This window comes from Ciconia boyciana, chromosome 12 (genome assembly GCF_034638445.1).
Source record: "Ciconia boyciana chromosome 12, ASM3463844v1, whole genome shotgun sequence".
NCBI lineage: Eukaryota > Metazoa > Chordata > Aves > Ciconiiformes > Ciconiidae > Ciconia > Ciconia boyciana.
Genome location: NC_132945.1, coordinates 19980390 through 20003785, shown reverse-complemented (window position 1 = coordinate 20003785; position 23396 = coordinate 19980390). Strand labels below are relative to the sequence as shown.

Below are 23396 nucleotides of genomic sequence, written 5' to 3'. Positions count from 1 at the left end.
ATACATGGATTAGACCCAGGGTTCTTCCTAAGTGAGGGCTGGCTGGGGAAGCAGATATACATCTGCATGGAGAGAAGACCTGAAAAATCGAATGGGGAGAACTTTCCACATCATTGCTCATAGCTATAAAAACTGTGTGCCATAGATGCACTCTCCTTCTCAACTGCTGTATGCTAAATACATTAGTGAGAGTTGAGCTGTGTTTTTTATGAAACAGCAACCATAACAAACAGGATTTTCCAAAGTGCTGAGCATTGCTCATTGACAGTATTTACTTTTGAAAATCGCAGTCCATAAAGATACCAGTCTTTTGTCTTCAGGGTATCTTTATCGGTGTCAGTAAATGCATCAGTGTCACCAAGTAATAGGGAAGAAGATTCAATACTTGGGCCTTGTTATATCATGAGTGATGTAATGTTCCTAGATGCCATCCAAGATTGCTGTCACTATAGTGCTATATACCAGGGTTTGGCTTGCCACTGTAAAGCTGTAGTAACTTGATTGAAACATTTGGAAATAATCAAACCTCCTCTTTTTTTTTTTTTAGTGTAATGTATACAATAGGAAACCTTTTGGAGATTCTTTCTAGCTCCAGTCATTGTGTCCTGTCCTCATATGACATTTTTAAGAAGCAAAGCCTTTTCTCTGCATGTTCATATTTCTGTTTTATTTTTTGGTCTGTAGGCTTTGGCTGGTCAGCAAGGTCTTCCAGGCCTTAAGGGAGAAAAAGGGGATCCATCCTATGCAACAGGCAGAGGTGCTCGTGGGGACCGTGGGGCAACAGCACCCAGAGGACCTTCAGGCATCCCTGGAACCCCTGGCAGGGATGGACTTCCAGGCTTGCCAGGCCCACCAGGCCCTCCAGTAAGTTCAGATTAACGTAGCAGCAGTGCTTCAGAATTGTAATAAGGAGCAGAGACAATAGAAAGGCCTGGCTTACTGGTCCTGATTAGCCCTGTGGTAAGTCTCCAAATATATAAAAAGCTCACAGTCCCTGAGCACAAATTTGTCTTGGTCAGGATTAATAATTGGCACTCATTATGCCTCTGGCTACCCAGTCAAAAGATAAACTTCCAGTAGTGGAGCAGGCCCTAATGCTGTTTTATGTTATGTCCTAAAAGATAAAAGAAACTGTAGGCATAATTATGAGTCAAATGTTGGGATAGAAAAATCACACCAGAATCTTTTTAATTAAAAAGAAAGTAAATGTCTTTTAGAATATGTAATACTTCCATTTTGGCAAATACAACATAAAATATCTAAAGTTTAAATGACGTCATAAGATAATTATCTCATAGATTATCTGCACCTTAGGTCTGTCCCTTGGACCAAGTGCACAGCTGTGTTCAGCTAGTTACTGAAATCCACTGCCCTTAGGGTCAATTTATAGCTGGACTCGGGGTTGATCACCATCAGCCTGGAGGGCAAAGTTAATGCCCTGCCAAACCCATTAGTTCAGTATTTTCTAAGAACGTACTAAGAACCGCCACCAGCCAGAGGCGACGCCATTTAAACAATGCCGCCAGCCAGAGATGATGTCATTTAAACACTGCCAGCTGGAGACAATGTCATTTAAACACCACCAGCTGGAGACAACATCATTTAAACACCAGCCAGAGATGACGTCATTTAAACACCATCAGCCAGAGACAACGTCATTTAAACACCACCACCAGCTGAAGATGACGTCAGTTAAAGCATGCCAACAGCTGGAGACGACGGCATTTAAACACCACCGCCAGCCAGAGATTGTCATTTAAACACTGCCGCCAGCCGGAGACAACATCATTCAAACATCAGGCAGAGACGATGCCATTAAAACACTGCTGCCAGCTGGAGGCAATGCCATTTAAAGCACACCACCAGCTAGAGACGACACCATTAAAACACCACTGTCAGCCGGAGACGATGCCATTAAAAGCATGCCGCCAGCTGGAGACAACGTCATTTAAACAGCACCACCAGCCAGAGACGATGCCACTTAAACACCGCTGCCAGCCGGAGGCGATGCCATTTAAACACCATCAGCCAGAGACAGCATCATTTAAACAACACCAGCCAGAGACGATGTCATTTAAACACCCAGACCCTTCTGGGGGCAAGGCACCATAGGGATCCATAGCAACACGAAGACACGCACCTGTTGGGATGAGTTGGATGCGCCAGGAGAAGATCCATCCCGCGGCTCATCTCCACACCCAGGGAAGTCACACAAAGACAATCCCCTGGGCAAGCCCCACCGCCTGTTTTAATGCAATGGTTAAAGCCAGGCTTTGGGTCTGGACTCTGGTGCTCGGCACTGACAGGTGCTCACCCAGCCGGTTCTTGTCAGTGTGATTTCCTCGTAGAAGCCTGTCGGGGACTATCCAAGCTCTGGGAAAAACTGACCTTTAAGATGAAACATCACCTTCCCTCAAACAAAATTATCTCTTTTTAGTAGTCACTGAATTTTCTTGCATGTTGAAATAATGATGGGTAATTTACAGTGGTTTCCATGTACCTTCCCAGGCCCATCTGAAACTTGTATAGAACCGACCAAATTCTTAGGCATTTGTTAAAATGATAGTGGTGTATATTCTTTCTACATCTCTTTGATTTTCAGCTGTAACTGTCTTTGCTGTGCACAGGGTGATGGTGGGCTAGGTTTCCCAGGCGAAAAAGGACTGCCAGGATTTCCTGGCTCCAAGGGCCATCGTGGAGAAACTGGATCTCCTGGCGTTGGATATCCAGGTCCTAGTGGAGTTCGTGGGCCACCAGGTGACCCAGGAATGGACGGGCTTCCAGGACAAGCAGGTCTTCCAGGCCCTTCAGGTAGGTGTTGCTGGGTCTGCTCTTATGTTGAAAAGCTGCAAAGCTGCTACAAGTCAAATGGCACTCAACTTACTGCTGTGCTTGTTCAACTTACTGCTGTGCTTGTAGCCAGGCCAGAAGATTGCATTAGATTAAAGATTGTTCTTTAAATTAATTGAAACTGCTCTGTGGGTTCACCAGACTTCACACAGCAGTCACAGCTTTCTCAAGTTGTCATGCTCAGGAGGACACAGATAATAACAAGCAAATATCTGAATTGAGTACTCAAATACTAATAGTTTTGGATGGAGCTACTCACTGACTGTTCCTGGAGAACCATTTTACACCAAAGGAAGTTAGGAAGATTGATAAAATGAGGTTTTTAAAAATCACAGTCTACTTCATTGTCCAGGTAAAAACAGTAACTCACTGGTATCTGAGACTTCTGAATCAGTTTTCAGAACTATTACTATTATTGAAATAAGAAGAGCTCCAGATTTTTTTTAAAGAAGAAACTGTAGTACATTGTATGTATGAACAGGTGTTGGTGAATAAGAGATTGTCACGACAGTCAGGTAGGGAGCCCAGTTCTGACTGGTGCAACCAGCTCTGGCCTGTTTGCTTCCCTGAGGTACTACAGTTTGGCTCAGTTGATATGTCATTATATGTACCTGAAGTACCATAATGACAAGTGATACAGTCAGTAAATATGGGTTTGATAATGTTTCATGTATGATATTTTATGTTCATTCTCAGCCTTCACACTGAGTTAGTTGGAAAGTTGTATGTCTAAACATTTATGGAAAATGTTTTCATAACCAAATGACTGCACAGAGCTAGTCCCAATGTCTTGATTCCATGTCAGCTATTTAAATGTAATTTAAGATAAACAGTATTTTTTTCTTTGCCGCTGCTGATTTTCAGTGTATTTTCCATTCTGTGTATAGTTAGGCTTCTAGGTTTGTAATTCGGTCAGTATCAATAATATATTTGCAGGCATAATATTGTTGCATAGGTTTCTGGACTGATAAACTGATGTTCTGAGTTCAAAAACCTTGGTGGTAAGACCACTGCAGTATGAGGAGTTGGCAGAGGAATCTTAAACCCAGAGGGAGGTGAGAGCTAGGCCAGAATAGCACTGAGAAGGTTGCACAGACATGCTGGATGGCATGTTACCTCCCATCAGTGTCACGCTGGGTTGTTGTTATGGGGTGAGGAGACAGCTAGCGTTAATGTCCCCCTGGAACAGTCTGCATAAGCTTTTTTTCCAATTCAAGTCACATGCTAAATGCTAAAAGCTTTACTAATTCATAGCTATGAATGCTTACATCTTTGTATGGTAAATTATCTCTTACAAAATCCACTAAATTAAAATTGCATTGTTAGATAAGTAAAAGTAAAATGCTCTGTGCATGATGTGAACTCGATATTCTGCGGAGCACATCAGAAGCCAGCTTATTATGAATGCTACATCAAAGCTTTACTAACAATGAATGGTCCTTTGTAGACGAGTATCTATAGTCAAAAAATGTGGGAAAGTGTGAATAAGTCATTAGCCAGTTAAGTTTGCACCTCCATAGAGATGTGTAAGAAAACTTGTGAATGCATCATTCCCTCCATACTAGGAAATAATTTGCATACATTAAAAGGCCTCTTGATGTAGTAAGTTTCATCTAATATTAAAGAAATTTGTGTGGGTGGAAGAAATAATCTTTTCTTATACTGTCCAGACTGAAAGGCCTTATCATGAAAATGGGGAAAGACATTTAAAAAGAGGCTGTTACCTACTGAAGTTACCACGTCAAAGACACTGCTGAGGAATTTTGCTCAAGTTCATGCCACGTGCAGTAATACAGGGTGAAACAGTCTTGCTTTGGAAAAGTCTAACTCAGTATTTTATAAAAAGCTAGACTGATTTTACCTGGTATTATGAGATTACTCAAAAATGTTGGAATTGCCCATATTTTGCTTTTATGCCTGACATGATGGTTTCATAATTGTTTCATTTCCTTGATACTGGGATATTGTGTAAACAGGCATGATGTAGGGTATTAAGTATCTGGGGAACACTAAGTTTTGCTTATGTAATTTTTACACTAAGCCTTGCTTACATCATTTTGCAAAACACACCAGGAAACAGTCCTATTTGCTTTTCAGTTATCCTCACATGAAATAACCGTTGTTCAAGTATTCTACTGCTGGCTAATAATGTCAAATACAGAATACACTATTGTACAGAGTTGTTTTTGGAAAACTCACGTAAGACAGTCCTTAAAGCCATGTGAATGCAACAGTATTAATTAAACTTCCCTTTCCATGCCAGTTGCTGCCCCGAATGCTTGCTTTTTGAAAAAGGTCATTCTTTATTGTACTGTGTCTGAGGTGGAAATGTCTCAGAGATGGACCTCAACTTCTTGTTTTATAAAGCATTCAGCATCAGGCTCACATAGGCTTGCAGAAGACCAGAACTGGAATTTTTATTTTGTATCCCTACCATTTAACTTTTACTTTATCAAAAGAATGCCCTGTCAAAGTGTACCCAAGTGCAGGCAGCAATGTGTGTGTTACATCTTGCGATCATGGTATTAGGTGCCCATATCCATTCAAAGCATAAATTGGGTCTTGGATATTTTAGTTTTGAACCTCTATTCTTAAAGCTAGGGCTGACTATAAAGATGAATTGCTGTCACAGATGAAAAGAGAGCACTCCTGGGCTTTGTGTAAGAATGGAAGTGTTATTGCAACTCTGCGTAGATTGTTATCATGAGTATAGTCATTTTTAAATGAATTTTGCCATCAATGAATGCCTTACATGAAGATAAACATGATAAACATGAAGATAAATGAATCAAGAACTGACCTTTGGTTCTCTCACATCAAAGTAGAAAATGTTCTGATGTTTCCTTCAGAATTTGCATAGCATCTCGATATGTGAGTAGATGAGACACCCTAGGGATTGTGTTCCCTCTTGTTCCCTGCTACATCCCACTTTCCACGTGAGCCTTGCTTGTTTCTTTATACTAGAGCTGATATCTGTTAGCAGCCCCTGACTAGCCCGACTGGCTAGAATTTGAGATTAGGTTTGTTCTTTCTTCTCACAAGTCTGAATAATGAAATCAGTCACACAAGGCAGAATAATGAAAATTAGGGTTGAGGGTGGAATGAAAGGGGGTAGAAATGGGAGGTCAAACCAGAATCACTCTCCATCATTTGGCGCCGTGAGAGAGGGATGCTCAAATCTGCCTACCGTGACTGGGTTTGGGGCTGGACCCTAAACTGAAAGCTTAACTTTCCATCTCTGGTTGGATGTAGGCACCAAAGTCAGATTTTCACACAGCCTTTTGTGAACTGAGTTGGAATCCAAGAAGAATGTCATTGAACCAGTTCTTAACACTGTTTCAACCAAAAAATTCATAGGGATCTTTACAGCCTTTGCACCAGAAAAGACATCTTGGGTTACTTTATGAGGTTTTTGTCCTGGCCTATGCCATTTTGAGACCCCTATTCCCACTGCCAACGTCAGAAGCAGAGCGCCATATTTATTATCCATACAGAAGTCCACTGATTTGATTGTATTTATCCAGGAAATAGTTTGACTCAGGGTCTTTTAATAAAATTTGTTAGTCATCTGAAAATGTTAATCTTTTCTGAAAAGGAGTGTTTAACTCATGTTGCTGTGCTGGAAGAAATACCTCCAGTGTTGCCTGATTTAGACCAGATTACTGCCTCAGGACCGAATGCAGTCACAATTTGGAGTGCTCTTGAATGGCTGATGAATAAATTTGGCTTCTCAGTCTGGGAATGGAGCTTGAATAGAAGGTTCCCTGCAAAGAGAGTTGTAAGGAAATGAGAAATAATGTATCTGTGATACCTGATTATCTCATCCTTAATCAGCCTTGGAGTTGATGCCAAATTTGAATTAGCAAATATTGGGCAACAGTGCAGTTAGGCAGCTGTTTCTCTGTGCATGTAAAAGTGTTCAGAGTAATGAAAAAAACCACCTCTCTTCCCCAAATTTGCTTTAGTAGTCATCTTTTGTATGTAATCTCTCTGACTAAATAGCTTTCAAAGTCCTTTAGATTTTCATTTTTAGAAAGGGTATCTATGATAGTTTAAGGCTAAGCCAGCTGTTACAGCATAGGAGCTAATTCCATAGTTCTAGCACAGACTCCTCTTAAAGTAACTGGAAGCGTTTCTGGACTTGGAAAGTTTTTGTGATAATCGTTTCTGTGACTGTGTGAATGTGAATTCAAATTGTCAGTGACCTACAAGGAGGAATGTTGGAAGTGTTTGAGGTCTTTCAGGTAAATCTGATGTGCCAGCAACTCTGATAATGCCACATGAATTTCATTCCGCTGAAGAGGGATTGCTAGTACAAACAGAGCCTTTTTTTTGAGAGGTGGAAGTCAGTCAAAGAGCTTTGCAATTGCTGAGTCTTGTTTGCCGCTAATAAACTTTTAAGCCATGTGATTATTTCTTAGTCTGACAGATGGTAGAAGGAGCAGTTGGAGAATAAGGTTGAAATAAAAAATCCTTGCTATTCCACCCTCCACGCATGCGTCTCTCTGGCATAAACTCTTGGGTGACAGGTTTTTTTAAACACCTGTCAATATTCCCTAGATATGTATTTTATCTTGCACGTGCACATTTATTTTAGAATTTCACGCTATAGTGTGCTATCTATCTACCGCTTAGAAACATCCTCAATTTTTAAAAGTTAGAACACCTGTCAGCTCCCACTGACTTTGAAAGCTCTCAGCCTGGACCTTAAGCTCCCTGAGTCACAGACTGCCTTTTCAATGCCTGTTACATAGCCCCTACCCCAGGGAGGCACAGCTGCTGAGTGGAAGCCATGGATATCGTGCCACAAGTAGTGCACAGCAGTAGTTGCTACTTTTTACTGGTCATGCAGTAAGTCAGTAGTAGGGATGAGATTAAACAATGGCCAGGCTCCGAATGCCTTTTCTTTTCTTTAACATCACGTATTTGAGATGTCAGCGGTGTTTGATGTGCGTAAGTTCACTCACAGCCACTTATGATATGTCCTGTAAAAACATCTGGATAGTAAATGTTCCTCTTATGAAAGTCTCTCTGAAAGGGGCTGTGTGCAACTTCAGTGTTTCTTTGTTTTAGGTATCACCTTGCCCTGCATAGTTCCTGGAGCATATGGGCCCCCTGGGACTCCCGGCTTTCCAGGATTGCCAGGTAGGGAGACAAGCTGATTGTAATGCACTGGCTGACTACCAAGAAGCACTTATTCCTCAGGGAAGATAATACCTGCTAATTAATCTCCTTTGAGTGATAGTTATTCCAGAGAGTTAACTGGCAGAACAATGTTCTTTTTTTTTTCAAAGAGACTAGGCTTAAATCCCATGGAGGATCATGACTGCACCATTTTTTCCCTTTCAAGTAACCTCTTAACACAAACCCTCTCCTGTGTTTATATAGCTGATGCAACAGCCATGGCTTTGAGACTTTATTTAGCTTAAATTGTGTATCCAGCGAGTGTTTTCAGCACTAGCTTTGCAGAAAAGATTTGATCCTGTTTTCTCGTGCTGTGTTTTTGTCTTCCACTATTCATTCATTAATATTATTTATTGATATATTTTTGCCCTTAGGTCCCAAAGGCAGCAAAGGCTTTCCTGGCATTCTAGGCCAACCTGGATTACCTGGGTCAAAAGGACAGCCAGGGTCTCCAGGAATAATAGGCTTGCAAGGGGAACCTGGTAAGAGAGAAGTTACTGGAGTTCTTTTTATTGTCTGATTAATGTGTACAATATTTTATCAAAAGAGTTGTCTGACCTTCTAGGCCACTTTTCTGCCTGGTACATTCATAATGCTCTATTGTGCTCCTTCCAAATGCAATCTCTGCAAGCAAATGGTTGCAGCTTGTAAGAAAACAAAAGAAATGTTCAAGATACTTGTTACCTGCATATAGTATTATATCACTGCTGGAAGAAAAGAGGACAACGAACACAATTTGTTTCTCCAGAGACCATCATCATGTGCTTTGTTACAGTTTAGGTTAACTACAGGTTTAGTGTAAAACTTGTTTCAAGCCATGTGGTACTCTGGTAAAGCCACGCTGTACACAGTGTTTGGACTCATTTTAGCTGTGAAAATTTCTGATGGTTGTGTAAATAAAGACCAAGAAGCAGAGGTGGTGAGGGAAGATTCCTAAAGCTAGGTTGCTGTGTACCCATCCAGGTTTCTCTGGATATAGCTGAAGAAACCTCTTATCCTTTCATGTAGGGTAATATCCCCCTACATTAAGGGGGAATGTAATCTTTATGGGGTCACTGATTTCCTGACATAACCCCTGAGCAGTGTGACACATCCACACAGCAGTGCAGTTTAGTGTCTGCGTGGTACCAGGAGAGTACTTTCCAGTCCTCCTTGTACCAAGGCTGCCAGTGTCTTCTGCCCCACAGTGCCAGAAGTTGTCTGATATAGAGGACAGAGTAAGAAAGGTGTGATGAATATAACATCTTTGCAGCTTTTGTGGTTGATAGTGGTAGTGAGACACTGTCTGTCTGTAGCCTGAAATGGCTATCTCCCTCCTTTTTTTGTCCTTTTTGCCTGATCTGCCATCTAGTGAAACCAAGCTTGTAAAGCTGCGACTAGCTGCAGCTCCCAGATACTCCTAAAGTATTATTTTCTTAAAAAAAAAAAAAAAAAGGAAAGGATATTTTAACTGTTTTAAACAGATTCATCACTTTCTGTCACCTATTATTGTTTCTAATTCAGTACTGAAACATTCTGCAACTTTCCAAACAACAACTTCTTGCATGGAAATTTTTACAACTTTGATTTTGTTAGAGATGCTATTGGAAGCAGATATTCTGTACTGCTGAGTGACATTTACTGTTTTTCTCTTTAAGGCTTCCCTGGGCCTCGAGGAGAGCAAGGGTCACAAGGACTTCCAGGACTGGATGGAACAGATGGTTTGCCTGGGAAAATGGGTGCTTCAGGCTTAGCTGGAATGAAAGGAGCTCTTGGAGATGTATTTGGTGCTGAGACTGGAGCCCTGGGAGAGCGTGGCCGACCTGGACTCCCAGGTGATAAAGGGCTTACAGGTGATCTTGGATTTCCAGGACCAAAAGGTAAGCACTGATACTGCTTGTATCTGGGAATATCAAACCGTTTCTCTTTCAAAAATTTTTCCTCTTTCCAATCTCTTTAAGATACTGTGTTAGCAGTCCTCTAAGCTGCTCACAGGTGGCGATTTGCTGATTTTCTCTTAGAATCTAATAGAACTCAAAGGCTTTTATTAAAACTCACTTTTTAATTTAAAAAGTGTGAATTTTGCTTTATTTGTTCTGTAACCTCCCACCTCTCTGTTCCCAGGGCTAGACGGAAGACCAGGCCTCCTAGGTATTAAAGGCGAACAGGGTAATCCAGGATATTCAGGTGTCCCTGGATTGCGGGGACCTCCCGGTCCTGGAGGTGCTTTTGGCATTAAGGGAAAACCAGGACCCTTGGGGTCAGTTGGCCTTGCAGGAGCACCAGGTATGTAATGTCTTCAGATGAAGACAACTAGCTAAGCTGAACACTGCAGTGTTGAGGAAGTGTGGGAGAGATTTGGCATTTGCTAGGAGTAAGCTCCTACCTCTGGTTAGGGGTAATAAAGTGCAGAATTTGAGCCTTTGGCCTCTGTCTGCTGGACAAATCCTGCCTAGAAATGGTGCCCCAAGGCTGTAAGAAGTAGAGCAGAAAGATAAGAGAAAGCATCTTAAATGTCTTGATATTGTTAACATCACTGCTCTTACATGCTGGCTGTATCATTTACTAATCTTCATTTCCCATTTTCATTATGATTACTTTCTAATGTATGAGGTTGCTTGAAATGTAGCTTTGATAGATTGAGAAATTGTTGGCTTTCTCAGAACAAGCACTTATGTCTTCTCTGTCTTTCTCTTCACTGAGGCAGAAGAGAAATTTATTTCCCTTCACTTTAAGGGGAAGAAAAACCACCACTTGAGTACAGTAGTATCTCTCAAGCTGCACAGACTAAAGTGTTTCATGATAACAGTATATGCAAGACTTGAGAACCAAGCAAAGAGGGACCTGGAAACTAGTAGATAATGGTCTGTGACATAACTCCTCTGTTCTGACGTGCAGAATGACAGTGGTGGAGCACAGTGACAACAAATGAATGAAAGCAGTAATGTCATTTGAGATTAAAATCATAGAGTTTTAAAGTTTTGGGTTTTTTATTTTAACGTTAACATTGTTTTTGCCTCTCTGTTGCTTTACATTTTTGGACTGACTGTATGCCATATATGACTTTCCTTCAACTGTTTTTAAAAACCTCCCATTGCTAGGATGACAAGCTCCAAATGATTAAGTTTTTTGTTGCTGTTGTCTCTCTGAATCATTAATTTCTTTTGTACCTTTGTTCTTTCCGTTTACATATTTTGTCTGTTTTTTCCTTCACCATGTTTCTATTCCATTTATCATCAACTCTCCATTTCTGATGTCACACTGTTTGGTTATGGGTTCTTCACATAGGCTGTCAAGGTGAGAAAATGCAGTGTAGCATAAAAGCTCATGGACTAACAACCTAGCTTTTAATGCTACAAGAATTGCATTGACTATAGGTGATACCCCTTATTATTGCTAATCAAACCAGAAGGCAAAGAACCATTGTAGTGAGAATGCTCAGACAGCAACAAAGCCTGAAGCCTGTAAGGAAATCCTTAATATGTACAGATTTAAGTGTGTGTGTTTTCTTTGTCTTCTTAAATAAAGCAGCCATTTCATCTTCCGCTTTAAAAAATACTGGGTTGTAGCTTAAAATGTTTAAGCCCTGAGTATAATGAAGCTCGTACATTGGGTGCTACTGCTGCAAGTGCCATTTTTTAGAAGCCACCTAATTTTTCCTTCTCGTCCTCCCTTTGGATCTGAGCATTCTGTTTTCAATGGTTTGAGCCTTTATTTAAAATTGTAAACCATTACAAAGCTTTAGCTAGAAACATTCTGAAACACTTAGAGGCAAAACAGTGCATATGGCGTTGGTTTTGTGACAGCACAATCAGAAGCTTGTTCCCTTCGTGAGCAATTTGGTCTTGAGAAGTAACATTTTAACTACCAAGGTGGAAAAGAAACTTGTAAAAACAAGCCTCTCCAACTGATCTCTGGTTCACCCAGAGGATGGGGTAGGTAGCAGAAGCTGGCATTAATGATGCTCCCCATTCTGGTTTGGCTGCCTTGATGATAAAGGTAAGACTGGTGCGCTACAGTTTAGTGTCTGGTAAAGGAGACAAAAATGGATACATCATAAGGGGTTTCACTCTTGCCAGTTGTGTAGTGATGTAGGCAGTAACCTTCTTCATAGGTATTTTATTATTAGATGACTAATGCTTTTGCAATTCTAAGCTTTATGCCTTCTAGTAGGCTGCATGTGCCATAAGGTCCATTTGTCTCATTAAAAACAATGCTGTGTTTAAAGGCTTTGGGAAGCCAAATTGTCCACAAATTGTCTTAGTGTTTGTGTGACATAATCTATTGAGTTCTTTCTTCTGTTGATTCAGGACTTCCTGGAGTCAAAGGCTTGACTGGGGACGTAGGTCCACAAGGCCCTGCTGGTATGAAAGGCTTCCCAGGTCTTGATGGGGCTCCAGGATCTCCTGGGGAAAGAGGATTCTTAGGGCCACCAGGGCCTTTTGGTCAAGATGGACGTCCAGGTTTCTCTGGGCCAAAAGGTATGTGTTCCACTAGGGGAATAGTCTGAGATTACTGTGCCCACAAAAAAAAATAACCTTGTTAATACTGAGTTTAGGCCCAACTTGTTAGAAGAGAATGAATTCCCAACTAGTGTTGGAATGTGTTTGTTTTGCTGCTGAGTTATGAATTACAAATGATGGATTTAATGATCAAATCATGGTCATAAGGAGATCCATCTTAAAGGACTTAGGCCCTTATGGACAAAGGATCATGTAAATCAAGATAGAAAGACAAGGAAATTGAAGAAATGAGGAACAGTGAATGAAATTTATAGAAGGGAGAGAATGAAGCACAAAGCAAATGGAAAGTAAAAATTTACACCTTGTATGGTCATTAAGCACCAATACAGTTGGTTACTTGGAGAATTCTGTGTTATTTTAGGCAGAGAGAATAGAGCTATGTAACTGCATGCTGCTGTCTTGGAAATTGATTGGGTTTTGCTCTCCAGTGGAAGCAGGACCAGGCTCTCAAAGGTGAACTGAAAAGTGCTGGTTGAAAGTATCATGAGTGGAGACCCATGAGAGAAGTGGCTGTGCTGTGCTCGCACCATTAAGTTTTACTACTCAGATTTGGGTGATTGGCCAGACCCATGCTGCTTCTACCTGCCAGCTAGGTGGGTATGCAGTGTACCAGAACAGACTAATTCTCCCTTTCTATTTCTCAACTTTCTATACAGGCGAGAAAGGGTCTTCTGGCCTGCTTGGTTTCCCCGGCATGCCAGGCCTGCCTGGTGTCCCTGGGGTGAATGGGTTTAAAGGAACTCCTGGCACAGCTGGAGGAAAAGGGAGCCCTGGAGTTGTGGGACTCCAAGGTCAAAAAGGTGAGAAACAGCTGAAAGGCTTTTCCTGGCTGTGCAGCAGAGGGACTTAGGAGACCCTTCTGAGATATCTGCGTATTTAATGTTTTCTTCTAAATACTGTGTTCTTTTCTTCCTTGTGAAATACTTTGGCCTGGTTGCCAAAGATGCTGAGCACTTACTGATGAATTTGCATCAGGAGTTCTGTTTTTGTCTGCCAGCTTCTGGTGTTATACCCTTTCTCTGTTAGATTGTTTTGCAAGATTTCCTGACTTCTTGTTTCTTCAGGTGACAGAGGTGATGTAGGTCCACCTGGTCTTCCTGTTCTTGGGCCTCCAGAGCAGGCACTGCAATTCAAAGGAGACAAAGGAGATGCTGGATTAGCTGGACTTGGAGGATTCCCTGGACCGAGAGGTATTTCACAGCATTGTAGTTTGTTGCCAGTATCAGTTGTTCAGTAACTGTGCTTATTCTCAGTGGAGTATGGTCTGTCCTTTTGACAGCGCCTGCAGTATTACTATTTTCTGTTCTGCCATTCGCATTCTAGCAAGATTTGCATATGGCAATTCTGAATTTTGAGAAAACAATTTTCCTTTGAAGCTCTGTTCTGCAGAACTAATGCCATCCCTTCCTCTTTTTTAAGGGGAGCTTTGGGTAACAGGTCAATTGGCCCAAATAAGCTGAATGTCTGTATTATGAAATGAAATTACACTATATTGTATAACCCAGGTGATAAAGGAATCCCAGGAAGCCGTGGACAGCCTGGTCTCCCTGGTCCAATTGGGTCAGCAAGCAAAGAGAGAGGTCTTCATGGTGACCTAGGCTTCCCTGGTCCACCTGGACAGCCTGGGCTGCCAGGACAGAAGGGTACACATGGTATCACAGGATTTCCAGGAATGCCAGGAGAGAGGGTAAATACCTTCTTAAGTATCTTCATCTTCTCTAAGTGCTCTTAGGAAAATCCTGTGTTCTAATTGGTACTCCTGTAGCAAAGCAGCAGAAGCTGGCAGGATTTTTTCCTTACAAAACTTACAAATTGTTGTTGTTTGTCTCATACTGTTGAATGACAGTTTGGATAGTATTTCTTCCCACATCTTCACGGTTGGTTATCCCATATGACCCAAACTTGGAACAGCAAGAGTAAAAAGCAAAGGCTAATTTTGTTTTGTTTTGTTTTGTTTTCCCCAGGGTTCAGATGGTATCACAGGAACACTTGGATTCCCAGGACCTATTGGCCTCCCTGGTCCAAAGGGTAGGAAATCTTTCATAGTATACATGGTCTTTCAGTACACACAGTCCTAATAGTCATGACTAAAATGAATGAGTAGTGTTCTAGAAGTGTCTGTTGCTCTCCAGTGACTGGCTCTGAAGTACATGTCCCCGTGTAAGGGGCTTCATTCAGATGAGAGCAGTCCCAAGCCAAATGCCTAAATACTTTATGGTCCTTTGAAAGTTTGGCCACAGCACTGTGTGAAGCATGTTGGACAGTATGAGAGGCACCCTTCTCTGTCATCTCCTTGTGTCAAAAGTATAAAGGGCAGGATGTTGTGGAATTACCCATAAAAGTTTGTCTTATCATGCATTTGCATGAGTGAATTTGCATCCATTGCTGTTTATAAGGATTTTCAAACTCAGGTACATCCCTTACTATTGTCTTTGTTTGCTCCATGGGTTTTAAGTATAGGCAAGGTTTATTTTCATAAACAAGGCTATTGAGCAGCCTTGAAAACTGCTCCCCACAGCCAATTAGGGAATGGCCTCCCCACCTTGTCTTTCTTTTCCAGGTGACCAGGGAGAATCTGTTGGCATTCCTGGCATTGCTGGAGCAAAAGGAGAGCAAGGGGACCCGGGGTTCCCAGGTAAAGTAGCCCTGGATTGCTCGCTTCAAGAATGTAAAATTCTAGAGATTAAACAGGATAGCATTGCCCAATTTGGGTATTTTTGTAATCTATAAATTTAAATACTTTAGTCCTCTCCTGGAAGTGAGATTTGAGGAGTCTGGAATCCAGGTGGGGCACAAATCTGGAGATAACGAACATGTCCGAGACCAGCCCAATTTTAATGCTGGGTCCCACTTCACTTCTTGAGGAGGAACTTGTGAACTTGCACTGTTATTTGGCATCCAGGGAGTCCAGTCCAGGGCCCAGATCATGGCTAAGCAGACACAAATGCTGTAGCCTCAACATAATGTGTTTCTCATTCTCTTCACACCTGCCTTCAGTTTGACTTGTGCTCTAGCATGCCGTCTGTTTTTATCCTTTCAGGAGAGAGAGGGAGAGAAGGACTCAAGGGTGAACTGGGCTACCCAGGAACCACTGGGGTGAATGGACTCAAAGGCGGCCCAGGAGATCTTGGCCAAGAAGGACCAGCAGGTACTGGTCTAGGCATCTTAAGTTCTGCAGTTCATGGTGTGGCTATGGAACAGCCTCACTTTGTTGTTTCCTTAGCCCTGGTTGGCCTGCCTCAGCTGAGGCTTAAAGAAGAAGGTTGACAAGAAGATGGGAATTTTCTTTGACACTAGTGTAATGTGTCACCTTGTCCTGTCGTGACTGATCCTGTGGTCAACCATGTGGTGAATCCCGCACAATGGAAGCCTAAAGGAATTCCTTTAACAAATAGGGAAGACCCGAGTTAGATACAAGCAGTAGTAGCAGCTGTTTATGGGCAAGGCTGCTCTAAAATCTTCCATTGCAACACTTCTGTCCGTTCCCTCTCTAGAGCCAAACCTACCAGAAGGATGGCTACAAGTGTCTTTGGGTGGTGGTGTACCTAGTGCCTAGATTCTCAAATTGTTATCAAGATTAAAGATGGGAGAACAGTGAAAGTTGTTATTGGAATATTTTATTTGAAAAACAATTTAATTAGTTATTCAGTATGTGAACTGTTCCAGTGTGTCACTTGGTGGATGATGAAGAATGTCATTGCTATGATTAAAAAAAAAAAAGGCTATCAAATAAATAGTTTGATAAGTGCTATGCTAGTAGTGCTAGTGAGGAGAGATTTGGATCTGGTTTTGCTTTATCTGAATAGCAGTTTAATCACCCATCTTATGAGTTAAGTGCAGGAACAGAAGCTGTAAGATGGAGCTGTGAGCTGTTCCATCCTGGATGTGTAGTACAGGAACATTTTTCTGCTTGTTTTTAGGAATCCCTGGAAATGCTGGGCTCAGAGGAATCCCTGGGCCACCAGGACCTCCAGGGCAGCCAGGATCTGTTGGATTCCCTGGAGCTCGTGGAACAGCAGGACCTAAAGGTATATCTGGAGCCTGCGCATGGGGGGAGAAATTGGGTCAGAAAACCAGTGTTTCGGCCAAGTATATCACAGCAGGCAGGCAGCACTCTTATGCGTGGGCCAGCTGCGTGTGGGAAATCAGCTCATTTCTTGGCAATGTTAGTGCAGGCACCAGCTGCTAGAAATGAGCAGCGGAGTGGTTGGAAAGGGAGAGGCTCTCACTTGATTTGGATCACTGATGAGTGTTCACTGAGGGTAGAACCAGTGAGAGCAGTAGGAAGAGTTTCCATGAAGGGGGCCTGTGTGAAGGAAGACTTTACATACTGTATTCCCCTGTATGTCAGGTTTCTCGTACATGTTGTAGTCCCCGTGAAACATCTTATGCATTTCCACCTAGCTAGATTATTTGCTTATTTGCTCACTTATGTGTTCCCAATGTCTCTTCAGGGTTTCATGGATTTCCAGGCTTAAATGGTCTGAATGGCTTGCCAGGCACAAAAGGGTCTCCTGGAACACCAGGTAAAGGAAATGTGTAGTAGAAGTGTCATAGCTGGGGAAATGCATACACTGGTCCATCATGAGAGCAGTGTTCCTCACAAAATTACCCTATTTCACCCAGTTCTGGATTTACTTATAACCTGCAGAAAAACCTCAGGATACTGAATGTGCATGAACAAATTCTTCTTTAATGCCAGTAAGAGTAGGATGCAGCTGTGGAGTGAAGAGGTTTTTCTGGTGATGGTTGTCCTTGAATTCCTGAAGGACTATGTCACTGCTGGAAAGCCCATGGAATGAAATCATAAAACTCTTCCATTTCTAATGGATGTTTGATTTTAGCAGGGCAGCATCAAATGCTTGCTTTGAGTTGGGCTTAGTGATGGCATGTTTCCTTACTGCTTTCCATAGCCCTCCATTATATGGAGCTCAAGAAAGGCATCAGTAAAATCAGAAGCTGATTTCTTTGATTAGATTCTGGGTTCTGCTTTTGGGAAGCTTCTGCTGGATTTTTTCATATTTTAACCGTATAATATAGAATGTGGTTCTGTTTTGCAAACAGTGTTTTACTAAATGTAAAGAGGTGGAGAAAGGCCTTTCCAAAGAGACTTGTTTAGTTACAGTCATCTTGTGAAGCAGCACTTAAACTTTATGGCAGACATTTTATGCATGAAAATGGACAAACAGTCTTCATGTGTAGAACTCAAACGATACCCATGTTTTCTTTGTTTAAAACATTCTCTATTGGAAGGTAATGATTTACAGCATATAGATCCTCCACAATTTTCCTGAGAGAGCTGCTTAGTATTTACTCTTACCAGAGTGACATGCTGAACATCTCCCTGCAGCTCTTCCTGGGAGCCTCTGCCCTGCACCACTTGTGCCTCAGTGTGTCTTCTGCAGTAGTCTGTGGAAACTGATCTCTCCATGTTGGAGCATGAAGCCCACTAGATTATTTAAAGACTAGAAGCTTGAGTCTATGTTACATCCTCTTGAGAGACACACCATACAGGCTGGCAGGCAAATCCTGTCACAGGAGTCCTATGTTCACATCCTTGTGCAAGAGCTTGTGGGAAGACCAGAACAGTCATACGCCTCTCTCTCAGCATCTTGCAGATTGTTTAAATTCACTCTGCACAACCGGAGTATCACATGAGACACCAAGTCTCTTTCTATTGCTCTCCTGAAAACAGCAGAGAGTAATAAATGGCTAATTTTTTATTACAACTCAGCTTGTGTAATAATTTAACTGCTATTAGGCAATTTGAATAGGCTCTCTTATCTTTGTTAACCATGTTTAATTAGGTCTGAGTGAAGCTGGACTGAAAGGCCCTGCAGGTCTCCCAGGTCCGAAGGGTGAAGAAGGTTCTCCAGGCTTGGGTAGAGGAGCTCTAGGATTCCCTGGACCAAAAGGCTCATCAGGAGACATGGGTAAATACTGAAGCAGAGCAAGATGTATTGCAGCTCAGATTAATGGGTTGCATGGTCAGCAGAATTGCCAAAGAGAACTCCTAAAGCCTCAGAGGTGGTTAGTAGTTTGACAGGTAAACGTTAAATCTGTGATGTGGCTATATATTTAGAAACAGTTGGTTACATAGTTCTCACAGTGTCTATACCTCTCCTGAACAGCAGAATATAGTAATTTTTCCTCTCGTGTAGTGAGATGTCTCTTTGTTCTCCTCAATATAAATGCTACTCAGCCATGTCTGTGAAGATCACTGAAGAGCTTTGGGTACACTCTCTCAATTTGTATTTCTTATTCTAGGTCCCCCTGGTCCTATAGGACTGCCTGGCTTGCCAGGAACACCTGGAGCTTCTCTTCCTTCTGATATACGTGGGAGGCCTGGGGATGCTGGCCATCCAGGAACTGATGGGAGTTCAGGTATGAAGAGAGGCCTCTTAAGGAGAGTGGACTAGCTAAGGGGATTTCTGTTTCTTTATGTGCTTCCTTTGAAGAGCTCTGAGGGGAAATTACTTGGATGAGTACTGTCACTTTAATAACCTGGGGTTTAGATCAGGGATCGAGAATGAGAAGATCTGTTTTCAATTCCTGCTATTGAATCCTGATTTGATTTAGCCTGTTATTAAAGTTCTCTAGTCCATATTCATTTCACCTGTTGTGGTACTGAAGACAGACTTGGGCACTAAGGTAGGTACTTAAGTCCAGCATAGTATGTCTAAATTTGGACACCAGCTCCATTTGGGACTGTGGTTTCCAGAGCTGTCATCATAGGCTCTGTGTAAAGTTTAGAAGTTTCCTGTGTGAGCTGGGAGGCAGCAAAGCTTCATTGCTACTTAGAAGTATATAAGAAGCACTTGCTGTAGGGTTGACAGTAAGTATAGTTTGTCATAGATTTGTCATGATGGCATTGGTACCCATTCAATACCTCATAGCCTTGTCAGAGAGGCTGAGACTCTAGGCCTTTCCCTGGCCAAGGATTTGAAGCCACTGCTCTCATTCTCCTAGGGAATGTCTGAGTCACCAGGCTAGCTACCAGGTGGGGCAAGGGCTATGCTCAGGCCCAGAATTTGAAGCTAAATTACTGTGGTTAAAAGGGTTTAAAAGTTTATGAGACTGAATTGGATATAAGTAGGCTCTTTTCCTTTGGGAGGAGGACACCCCTGGAAATACAGACACCCAAACAATGACTGTCCTCTAGAAAGACGCGCTGGGGATAGCCCCAGCATTTACTTTGCCCGAGGAGCAGACTGTGCTAATTACCCCTGTTGTCTCTAGGTCTTCCAGGTCCTCCAGGACCACGAGGGCCCCCTGGCCCAGCTTCTGACCAAGGTGACACAGGCAATCCAGGTCTCCCTGGTGTTCTTGGCTTGAGAGGCATTAAGGGTGATGTGGGACCCACTGGTCCAATTGGACTCCCTGGAGCATCTGGATTCAAAGGTAATCTTGCCTTGAAAAGGGTCTGGATGTGGTTTGGCAGCTGTCACCTTGACAGTATGAATGGCTATTGTGTGGTTAGTGTGACTGCTTTGAAAAAAATCCTCATTCAGGTGTGAGCACAACTGAGTGTTGTCTAAGTCTTCCCTTTTGGCTCATGCAGGTTTCACTTACTGACTCCAAAAGCAGCAAAGTGAGGCCAGCTCCAGGTGCTCTTCAGTGTGTCCCTAATGATTTTTTTCTCCTCTGTTTTTTTCTCAGTAAATGATGTCCACATGCAATGGTGCTGTGCTTGTTGACTACAGTTACCGACTTGCATATGCTGTCTAGGCAAAGACTGGAGATGCTGTTTCATCCCACCTGTCATGTATGCTCAGAGGCATAGTGTGGTGGATTTAGGTCTCCACAACAGGCTACGAGGATTGTAGGAGTTAGGAGATCTTGTTCTGGGCTAAGGCAGGGAACAGGTTGCTCTCTCTTTGGTCTCTGCCAAAGGAGACTAGAGGGCAGCTGCAAACAAGAACTCTAGTAGCAAGGTTTCAAAGAAACCTAACAGCTCAAAAGCCAGGAAAGGATGGAGAACCATTGCCAAGGGAAGAATGTATGCTGTCTTTGTAGGCTGGCAGATCCCCATGCCTCTGTGCTGTGCATAGAGATGGATTCCAAATAGCAAAGATGTGGAGTCCCCAGACACTTTCCCTGGGTTACCCAAGGAAGGGGAAGAATACTTTCAATAAAGTGTAATTATGTAGTGGTGGAAATTCTTGTCTTGAGGCTCTGCAGCCATTCTGGACATCAAAATGGGCACAGAGTTCCTTAAGGGTTGTGGTCCCCTCCACCTCAGAGCTGAACTGCTGTTGCCATTGGTGCCATCAGTGTGTTTCTCAGTGCCTCAGCTACGGATCAGAATCAGGATCCTATGCTTAGCCGCTGACGTCTTTAGCTGTGTATCTTTGCAGGTATAAGAGGGGAGCCTGGCCTTATGGGGATGCCAGGTAAAGATGGGCCTCTGGGGGATCCTGGTTACCCCGGGCTGAAAGGTGAAATGGGCCATCGAGGTGAGTGCTGGAGGATTTGAAAAGCTGTACTTTATTGCAAATGGTTTGGGCTGGGGAAAATTTCAGCGCTCCCTTAATGGGCTTATCTGGGGGACTTCTTGGTTTCTTAGAGATTGAAATAAATTAGAAAGAGCTTGACACGCCACTTTTTACAAAGATACCCAGTGCTGATGTACTAAGGCAGTCTTAGCATACTGCTCCTTCGGGTCAGTATAATAATCAAAACTGTGAATTTTTTGTGGGGTACTTACACTGTCACACTGTGTGCAGGTCTCCCTGGCCGACAAGGGGCTCCAGGTATAACCCCACAGCCAGAAGAAATCACAGCCCCTGCAGGCTTACCTGGTCTGCCAGGAATTGATGGTGTCCCTGGCTTTGATGGAGATCCTGGATTCCAGGGCCCAGCTGGAAAACCAGGTAAAAAGTACACTCAGATCACTGAAATGCTGCCCTTCTGGAAGAACAACACTGCTTTCTCAAATGCATTAGGAAGGTTTACAGGTTTTTCTAGTAAAGGAAATAATTCCAGCAAAATGCATACAAATATAATGTTTTATTGTTATTAGAGTGTATTTGATAAATTCTGTTCATGCACTTTTATAGTGTTTTTTTAATTACGTTTTTAGAATTAGGTGCAGCAGCCTGTGATGTAGCTGATATGATACCAGCTTTGGTACTAGCAGGTGGAGTGGTCATGAAAATGATTCACCACTGAGAATTATTTGAATTGTCAATGAAATACTGTAACTGGAGAAGTGCTGGGAACTTCAGCCTGCACCACTATGGTTCATATTGTTTGGCAAAGCAACTTTGGTGGGTCCTGCACCAGTTGGCTCTCCTAGGCCCAGCAAGTCCCCATGATTCCTTTCTTAGCACTGCCATTTAGGTGATTTTTAAATGTTTGTATTCTCTTTTATTCATGAAAACTCCTAGAGCAGGAACATCACTTAGCACCAGTCCTTCCCCCCTAGATGTTATCCTGAATCCTACACAGTGAATAGAGCTGTGTTAGTTCCTGGCTTCCTGTTGCCTGCTCCTAAAGTGAATAAATGTGGAGGGAGTAAAAGCTGAGAGCGCCTTTATTAATACTGGTCAGGCAATCAGGTAACAGACACTGCAGAGCAGTGGAAAGAGAGAAGTTCATTGGGAAATTACTCCTATTTATACTATTTTTAATGCTTAATCTTTACAAAAGTTGTGCAAATGTACACCCATCTGTTTCCCAGTCACATGTTTCTCGCTACTAATATTAACCTTCCACATTACTGATCACATGCTACGCATATAGCTCTGTGCAGTTGCATAACGCCTTCTGTCTCTTTATACTATTTTGTTATATTTTAACTCATACCATCCTGAACACTTATTTTATTGTTGGTTTATCCAATCTGTGCCAGACCTTTCTGGTTTGGCATCAGGACAGTCCTGAATGGATTCTAAAGGTCTGTAGGCAAGCACCTCCTCTTACATCCCACTAAATTCTAAGCCTTTATATTTTGAGCACCCTTCACTGCCCTGAGACTTTTTAAAGATTTGTCAGATGCTCGTCATCAAATATTGGGGGAGGAGGGGAAAGGTGAATTTAGTTCAAGTCAGCGGCTCTAATTTTACATAATATTGAGGCTGAATATCAAGGCCCATTTTCTGGTTTGAAAAAAGGGTGAAATCAAGCAAAAAGAAGTGACTTCAAGTCTTAAGCAACATTTCAGCAAGGTAGCTCAACTTTCTTCAGCTTACAACAGCTGGACCATTATACCAGAGGATTCTTGTTTTCACAGTGGCAGGAATCTTGCGAGACAGAGATGAGAAGAGTTCACAGGCTTCCACAGCCATCAAATTGAAACCTGAGTCTTAGGTCCAATGTGGCTTCAGACTAAAATCAGTAGCTTATCTCAGATCTCAGTGCTGCATTTTCAGCCTTTTCTAATGTTCAGCTGCACCTCTTGATCTTTCAACAGACAATCGGATCATGTGGAATCCCGGTATGGAGTTAGTTGTTTGTAATCACAGCTGTTGAGGAGTGAGCTCTCAGCATGGCTGCTGACAACGTATTTCTCTTCTGGAATATGATTGCAGGAGTGAAGGCATTAGTTTGAGGAAATAACGATAGTAATAATTGTATTTCATTTCAGGTACAAAAGGCCTGCCAGGAAGATCTGGTTTGAAAGGACGTGATGGTTTACCTGGATCACCTGGCATAGCTGGGGATCCAGGACCTTCGGGTGCCCCAGGACCACAAGGATTTGAAGGTAATTTTATGATTTGGGGAGCAGAGATCAGAAAGAGGCAATCGGTAGAATGCTGTTTGCCTAGAGGTTCTGCGGAGACCCTCCCCAACACCCAATTACCTTAGGAAGACCAGGGGATGTACACGATCTTGTGTCTTGTATCTGCAATGAATTAA

The 23396-nt window shown here is 42.4% G+C and overlaps 1 protein-coding gene across 4 annotated transcripts in view; it reads left to right on the top strand.

The window, feature by feature from the left end:
- COL4A6 (collagen type IV alpha 6 chain) overlaps window positions 1-23396 on the top strand; it is a 143399-nt gene that overhangs the window by 114820 nt on the left and 5183 nt on the right. For 3 of the 4 annotated variants that reach the window (XR_012044712.1, XM_072876683.1, XM_072876685.1), the window contains 21 exons: window positions 685-864; window positions 2628-2811; window positions 7924-7995; window positions 8409-8516; window positions 9672-9893; window positions 10138-10299; window positions 12324-12494; window positions 13193-13336; window positions 13601-13726; window positions 14042-14223; window positions 14501-14564; window positions 15097-15171; window positions 15577-15684; window positions 16457-16564; window positions 16991-17062; window positions 18344-18469; window positions 18804-18920; window positions 19776-19937; window positions 20894-20992; window positions 21263-21409; window positions 23125-23241. Coding sequence is in view for 3 of the 4 variants with exons in the window: in XM_072876683.1 (XP_072732784.1) it covers window positions 685-864; window positions 2628-2811; window positions 7924-7995; window positions 8409-8516; window positions 9672-9893; window positions 10138-10299; window positions 12324-12494; window positions 13193-13336; window positions 13601-13726; window positions 14042-14223; window positions 14501-14564; window positions 15097-15171; window positions 15577-15684; window positions 16457-16564; window positions 16991-17062; window positions 18344-18469; window positions 18804-18920; window positions 19776-19937; window positions 20894-20992; window positions 21263-21409; window positions 23125-23241 (2746 nt within the window). In the remaining variant the exon portion in view is untranslated. The remainder of the gene's footprint in view (window positions 1-684; window positions 865-2627; window positions 2812-7923; window positions 7996-8408; window positions 8517-9671; window positions 9894-10137; window positions 10300-12323; window positions 12495-13192; window positions 13337-13600; window positions 13727-14041; window positions 14224-14500; window positions 14565-15096; window positions 15172-15576; window positions 15685-16456; window positions 16565-16990; window positions 17063-18343; window positions 18470-18803; window positions 18921-19775; window positions 19938-20893; window positions 20993-21262; window positions 21410-23124; window positions 23242-23396) is intronic. The other variant, XM_072876684.1, reaches the window with a different exon arrangement.